The following is a 7,046-nucleotide window of genomic DNA, read 5'->3' as shown; positions in this document are numbered from 1 at the left end:
AGGTTAGTGCACAAGAGAAAAGGGGCTGCTAATCAGGGTGAAAGATAGAGATGTAAATTGGTGTAAGTTAAGGTGTGGAAGTGTGAAAATGGGCGTGCTTGGCTGAGATCCAAGTAAACAGGAGACAAACAGGGTGGCACGGTGGCTCAGTGGTTAGCACTGCTGCCTTGCAGAGTTTGCCCACTCTCCCCGTGTCTGCATGGGTTTGCTCCGGTTTCCTCCCACAGTCCAGCGATGTGAAATTGCCCACAGTGTCCAGTGATGTGTGGGCCAGGTGGGTTAGCCATGGGAAATGTCGGAGTACGGGGATTGGGTAGGATGCTCTTTGGAGGGAAATTGATGGGCCGAATGGTCTGCTTCTCCACTGTAGGGACTCTAAGAAACCGAACAAGCCTGTGGGAAGTGTTTGGAAAATGGAGGGTACATGGTGCACTTTGAACTGTTCAGAGTTGGTTGTGGAACCCAAAGGCTGTAACTTGCCTAAGCGGAAGATGAGAGGTTGTTCCTTGAGGTTAGTTTATGCATCCTTGGAACATTGCAGTTCAAGGGGCGTACGTTTAAGCCCGAGATGAGGGAGGGTGATGAATCTGTGGGATTCTTTCCTGCAGAGGGCTGCTGAGGTTTGGCCGTTAAGTGAATGCAAGACGAGATGGGCAGATCTATAATCAGTGAGGGAGTCAAGGGTTATGGCAGGAAAATGGAGTTGGGAGTTATCTCTCAAGCATGATATCATTGAACGTTGAAGCGAATTCAATAGGCCAAATGGCTTCCTTCTGCACCTAGATCTTATTGCAGCAAGAGGAGACTGAATAGCCGTATGATAGAAAGGTAGTTTATTAAAAAGACAAGCACCGGAAAGGCCAGGGGTGATTGTCACTGACAAAGCAGAGGTGTTCTGGACAGTGATGACCCATCTCTTCCTCTTGAAGTTAAATGGGGCTCATTTCAGTGATGGGACCCTCCTGGTGACTGAAATGTATTTAAATAGAGTCTTGTACAAGTAAGAGATGCCTTTGGTTTGTTAGGATAGAGTCAAACTCTAATATTTGTTTGTTTCCTTGATATGCTTTGTTTTGTACAGAACAAAACTGTATTTGTAACTATATATATATAGATACAAACACTTTTGGAGTTTTTTTATCTCGTTTGCTTGGAGGTGTAGTGGACAGCGAAGAGGGTTACCTCAGATTACAACAGGATCTGGACCAGATGGGCCAATGGGCTGAGAAGTGGCAGATGGAGTTTAATTCAGATAAATGCGAGGTGCTGCATTTTGGGAAAGCAAATCTTAGCAGGACTTATACACTTAATGGTAAGGTGCTAGGGAGTGTTGCTGAACAAAGTCTCCTTCCTATCGGAAAGATGTTGTGAAACTTGAAAGGGTTCAGAAAAGATTTACAAGGATGTTGCCAGGGCTGGAGGGTTTGAGCTACAGGGAGAGGCTGAACAGGCTGGAGCTGTTTTCCCTGGAGCGTCGGAGGCTGAGGGGTGACCTTACAGAGGTTTATAAAATTATGAGGGGCATGGATAGGGTAAATAGACAAAGTCTTTTCCCTGGGTTGGGGGAGTCCAAAACTGGAGGGTATAGGTTTAGGGTGAGAGGGGAAAGATTTAAAAGAGACCTAAAGGATAACTTTTTCATGCAGAGAGTGTTGTGTGTGTGAAATAAGCTGGCAGAGGAAGTGGTGGAGGCTGGTACAGTTGCAACATTTAAGAGGCATCTGGATGGGTATATGAATGGGAAGGGTATAGAGGAACATGGGCCAAGTGCTGGCAAATGGGACTAGATTGGGTTAGGATATCTGGTTGGCATGGACGAGTTGGGCCAAAGGATCTGTTTCTGTGCTGTACATCCCTATGACTCTTAAGAATGAAGTATATTTTGAAATTTAAGAAAAAGCCTGACCCAGGTAAATGATTTGGAGATGTCAGTGTTAGACTGGGGTGGACAAAATTAAAAATCACACCACACCAGGTTATAGTCCATCAGGTTTATTTGGAAGCACTAGCTTTCGGAGCACTGCTCCTTCATCAGGTGGAAGCTAGTGCTTCCAAATAGGCCTGTTGGGCTATAACCTGGTGTTGTGTGATTTTTAACAAAGTAAAGCCGACCTCATTGTGAGCAGCGAATGCAGGATGGCAAGAACCACAACTGAAATGCTGCTTTCGCCCAGAAGGTGTGTTCTGGGAGAGGATATAAGAAATTGAGACACAAGGGAGCAAAGAGATAGGCAAAGAAACTGCAGCTGTGTCAGTCTCAGTCCAAACAGTGACTCCAGACTATCGCAACATGAACCAAACCACACCACTATATCCATAAATATAGAGGCCATTCGGCCCTTCGAGCCTGCTAAGCCATTCAATATGACCATTGATGATCATCCAACTCAGCATTCTAATCCCACCTCCCCCATTTCCCTTTAGTCACAAGAACTACCTGAAAGAGAGTGGGATAAATGGCAGACAGGCTCAGTGTTGATTCCCGGCTGGGGGTAGCTGCGGGGGGGTGACTGCTGCTCGGCTGAGTGTTGGGAAGTGATGAAGCCCATTGCTCCTGAGGAGAGAAATAAGGGCATTCCACAGGAATTGTGAAACCCCCCCCACCCACCGCCTCCCTTCCCCATACATCCAGGTGCTGACTACACTCGGTCGATGATAAATTCCAGGGTTACAGGAGAGAAAGCTTTACTCTCTATCTAACCATGGACTGTTCCTCTCCAGGGAGAGTTTGATGGGGATACTGAGGAGGGAGCATTACTTTCAACTTAATAGAGTACAGGGGGCTTCACTCTAACCCCCGTGCTGCCCCTCTCCAGGAAGTGTTTGATAGGGAGAGAGGAGAAAGAGCTTTAATTCCAGTTTAAAAAGAATAGAAAGAGCTTTACTCCGTATCTAACCCCGTGCTGTCCCTGTCCTGAGAGTGTTTGATGGGGACAGTGTAGAGAGAGCTTTACTCTGTCACTAACCCCGTGCTGTCCCTGTCCTGGGAGTGTTTGATGGGGGACAGTGTAGAGAGAGCTTTACTCTGTATCTAACCCCGTGCTGTCCCTGTCCTGAGAGTGTTTGATGGGGACAGTGTAGAGGGAGCTTTACTCTGTATCTAACCCCGTGCTGTCCCTGTCCTGGGAGTGTTTGATGGGGGACAGTGTAGAGAGGGAGCTTTACTCTGTATCTAACCCCGTGCTGTCCCTGTCCTGGGAATGTTTGATGGGGGGACAGTGTAGAGAGTGTGTTGGCTTTGTGAACCTTTGGAAGGCAGTAGAAGTCGCCTACACGAGAAGTACGTGGGATGAGGACGCGTAGGGAACTCTGAAGGACTGGATCCAAAGTCCCGATCAATGTGTTTAATTCACAGGTGTGTTCTTTGGTCGGATCAGCCGGTAGTTGCCGGGAGTGTTCCTGGTTCTTCAGTTGTCGGTACATTTCCTCGCAGTAATATGTACGATTCTGAATGACAATAGCTCCTACTTTATCCGCTGGTTTGATGACAATGTTGTGATTGGTCTGGAGAGCCTGGATGGCATTGCGTTGTGAACGGGCGATATCTTGCTCTAACTTCTGGGTATGGCTGAGGAATCTGGCATTTATATATTTCCTGACGGTTTGAGCATACATGCCAAGCCCAGGGCAGTGGCCCTCCGGTGGGGTCCAAGCTGACACCTTCTTTGGTCGCTCCTGTACAGATCCCTGTGATTACTGTTCCAGTTCATCAGCGACGTTGCAGGCAAGAATGTCCCGAGGCATGGGACATTGGGGAAACCGAGCAAAGGTGACAGCAATGGATGAAGGGGCACCGCACAACAGTCAACAGACAGGAGTGTTTCCCACCAGTTGGGGAAAACTTTAGCAGTCCAGGAAATTCGACCTCCGACCTTCGGGTGACCATCCTTCAAGGCGAACTTCGTAACAGGCAGCAGCGAAATGTGGCCGAGCAGAGTCTGACAGCTAAATTCTGTACCCATAGGGAGGGCCTCAAACGGGACCTTGTGTTCATGTCATCTACAGGTGCCGACCATATACACACACAGAAAGTCCTACACAACCACACACACTCCCACACACCCCCCACTCCGACACACACACACTCTCTCTCTCAGGCACTCCTAACCATACACATAAACACAGACACTCATATACACACACACAGACACTCACACTCATATATACACACACATACCTATAGACACACACGCACACTCTCCTACAGACCCATACACTCACGCAGACCCTCTCATACGCTCACACATACACTCCCACACTCAGACATGCACCTTCTCACAGACTTATACCCCATTACACTCAGACTCACACATATACACACACTCTATCACAGATGTCCATACCACCTCCCCCTCCCCCGCCATGCACATACACACATATAAGTTTGTGAGGTGAATTTGTACTTGCAGAATTACATTTTACTTTGCTCAAAAACTGCATGAATCCATGTAAGATTCTGTCAATCTGTGTTTTAGATTAGAATCAGCCCGACCATTGGAGCACAGACCTTCCATACATGATCTGGGCCAACATGACACCAAGTGTTAAAATTCACTTGAGAATGTAACTTTTACACGTGAAAGAACTGAAACCAACATGTTCATTCTAAAAGATGACAGACTTAACAAGCAATCCAGGTCTTTTTCAATATATAATTTCAGTTGCATCACACTGTAAACTTTCACTGTAAATTCTGTGTCGTACGATCTTATATCCCCAACCACCTGATGAAGGAGCAGCGCTTCCAGAAAAACCTGTTGGACTGTAACCTGGTGTTGTGTGATATTTAACCAGGACGGAGGGAATCATGATTTCAATCATGAGGAAGGAGGAAGCGTTATGGGTGATGGGAGGGAGTGCAACAGGGGGTTATCAGGGAAGGGAGAGCGGTCGCTGCAGAGGGAGGGGTGTGTGTTTCAGTCGAACAGCAGCCACTCTCAGCTAGAGTTAGCCTGATTTGGAGATGCCAGTGTTGGACTGGGGTGGACAAAGTTAAAAATCACACAACACCAGGTTATAGTCCAACAGGTTTAATTGGAAGCACTAACTTTCGGAGCGACACAATTGGAAGGCACAGAATTTACAGCAAAAGTTTACAGTGTGATGTAACTGAAACTATACATTGAAAAATGCCTTGATTGTCTGTTGAATCTTTCATCTGTTCGAATACCAGGATAGTTTCACTTCTTTCATGTGTAAATCACAAAACTTTTTTTTAAAAGTTGCATTCTTAAGTTAGCTGTAACAATGGTGATAGCTGGACAATATGTTGAAGGTGTTAGCCCCCTATGTTCTCTGAGGTAAAAACAATGACTGCAGATGCTGGAAACCAGATTCTGGATCAGTGGTGCTGGAAGAGCACAGCAATTCAGGCAGCATTCGACGAGCAGCAAAATCGACGTTTCGGGCAAAAGCCCTTCATCAGGAGTAAAGGCAGAGAGCCTGAAGGGTGGAGAGATAAGCTAGAGGAGGGTGGGGGCGGGGAGTCCCTGTGTTCTCTGGCTGTGCCGTGATGTTTAGTTTGATTCTAATATAAAAAGTGAGTTAGCCTGCACCTCGAAAGTGAAAGCAAGCTGCACACAAAAAGTCAGGAAGTGCTCCGGGTGTGGTGAGGAGATGGCTGACACACTGCAGTTCGGGAGCTGGACCCAGGACGTGAGCTGCCCCCTCTGCCGGGGTCTGTTCGCCGATCCAGTCGCCCTGGAGTGCGGGCACAATTTCTGCTGCTCCTGCATCACTGGGCTGTGGGAGCGGGAGGCCAGGAACTCCTGCCCGGAGTGCAGACGGGAATTCCCCCAGAGGAAGCTGACGGTGAACCGGTGCTTGGCCAACCTGGCGGAGAGGGCGAGGAGGCTGAGGCTGGAGCCCGGCTCCAGGGGCGCCAAGCCTTGGTGCGTGGAGCACCAGGAAGCGGTGAAACTCTTCTGCGAAACCGACCTGACACTGATCTGCTACACTTGCAGGGAGTCCCGCGCCCACAGGTCGCACAGTTTCACCCCCCTCAATGAGGCGGTGGAAACATTCAAGGTAACACATCCACCCTCACATTTGCACAAACTTTTATCCCCTCCCCAAGAGTCTAACCCCCTTTCCTTCTGTGATCTCCCGTCCTTGCCTCCCACCCCCCTCCCTCCAGGAGCAGCTGGGAGCTTCTCTCCAGTCTCTCACCGAGAAGAGGCAGCTGTTTGCAGAGACAGAACTGAAGCAGATCCGTCACATCTCTGAAGTGAAGGTCAGTGCTGTTGTTTGTGGTGTCACCCATAAAGTCTGAGAGTGTGGCGTTAGACGAGCTCAGGCAGCATCCCAGGACTCTCCTGGTTTTCCAGCACCTCACTCTCCACTCTGATCTCCAGCCCTCGCTTTCTCATGGTCTTATCAGAGCACGGGGGGGGGGGGGCTGCTCCCTCATTACAGAGAGAGAGAAGCAGGTTAAAAACAATGACTGAAGCTGCTGGAAACCAGAGTCTAGATCAGAGTGGTGCTGGAAAGGCACGGCAGTTCAGGCAGCATCCGAGGAGCAGGAAAATCGACTTTTTGGGCAAAAGTATTCCTGATGAAGGGCTTTTGCCCGAAACATTGATTTTCCTGCTCCTCGGATGCTGCCTGAACGGCTGTGTTTTTCCAGCACCATTCTAATCTAGAGAGAGAGAGAAGTGACTGACTGGTGGTGATTTAACCTGAGGGTCACCGTGCCTCAGGTGAGGGTAAGAGGTTGGGAAGGAGAGTCCTTCGTGGTAACCCCGAACCGGTGATGGGAATTGGACCCATGCTGTTGGCATCGCGCTGCTCTAACCGACAATCCAGCCAACTGAGCAAAACCAATTCCCAAAGGACAGTCAATAGCCACCCCCACTCCCTTCTGGGTCTTCCACTCCCTCTATCATTGGACATAACCTTTCATTTTATCTCTCTCTTTCATACTCTCTCTTCCTCCCCCCCCTTAATATCTCTCCTTCTCTTTCACTCTTTTTCTCACTCTCTCTTTCACTCTCTTCCTCCCTCTCTCTGCCCTGCCTCTCCCTCACTCTCTAAACCCCGCCTCTACC

At 48.6% G+C, this 7,046-nt stretch overlaps 1 protein-coding gene across 1 annotated transcript in view; it reads left to right on the top strand.

Annotated features, from left to right (window-relative positions):
- Positions 1 to 5,492: 5,492 nt before the first annotated feature.
- The window catches only part of LOC122541254 (nuclear factor 7, brain-like), a 27,691-nt gene continuing 26,137 nt past the window's right edge, over positions 5,493 to 7,046 (top strand). The window contains exons 1-2 of the mRNA XM_043677872.1: positions 5,493 to 6,027; positions 6,137 to 6,232. Coding sequence (XP_043533807.1) covers positions 5,617 to 6,027; positions 6,137 to 6,232 — 507 coding nt within the window. The 5' untranslated portion in view covers positions 5,493 to 5,616. The remainder of the gene's footprint in view (positions 6,028 to 6,136; positions 6,233 to 7,046) is intronic.

Source organism: Chiloscyllium plagiosum, chromosome 37 (assembly GCF_004010195.1).
Source record: "Chiloscyllium plagiosum isolate BGI_BamShark_2017 chromosome 37, ASM401019v2, whole genome shotgun sequence".
Taxonomy (NCBI): Eukaryota; Metazoa; Chordata; class Chondrichthyes; order Orectolobiformes; family Hemiscylliidae; genus Chiloscyllium; species Chiloscyllium plagiosum.
The sequence above is the reverse complement of the archived record's forward strand: the minus strand, read 5'-3'. Positions and strand labels throughout refer to the sequence as shown.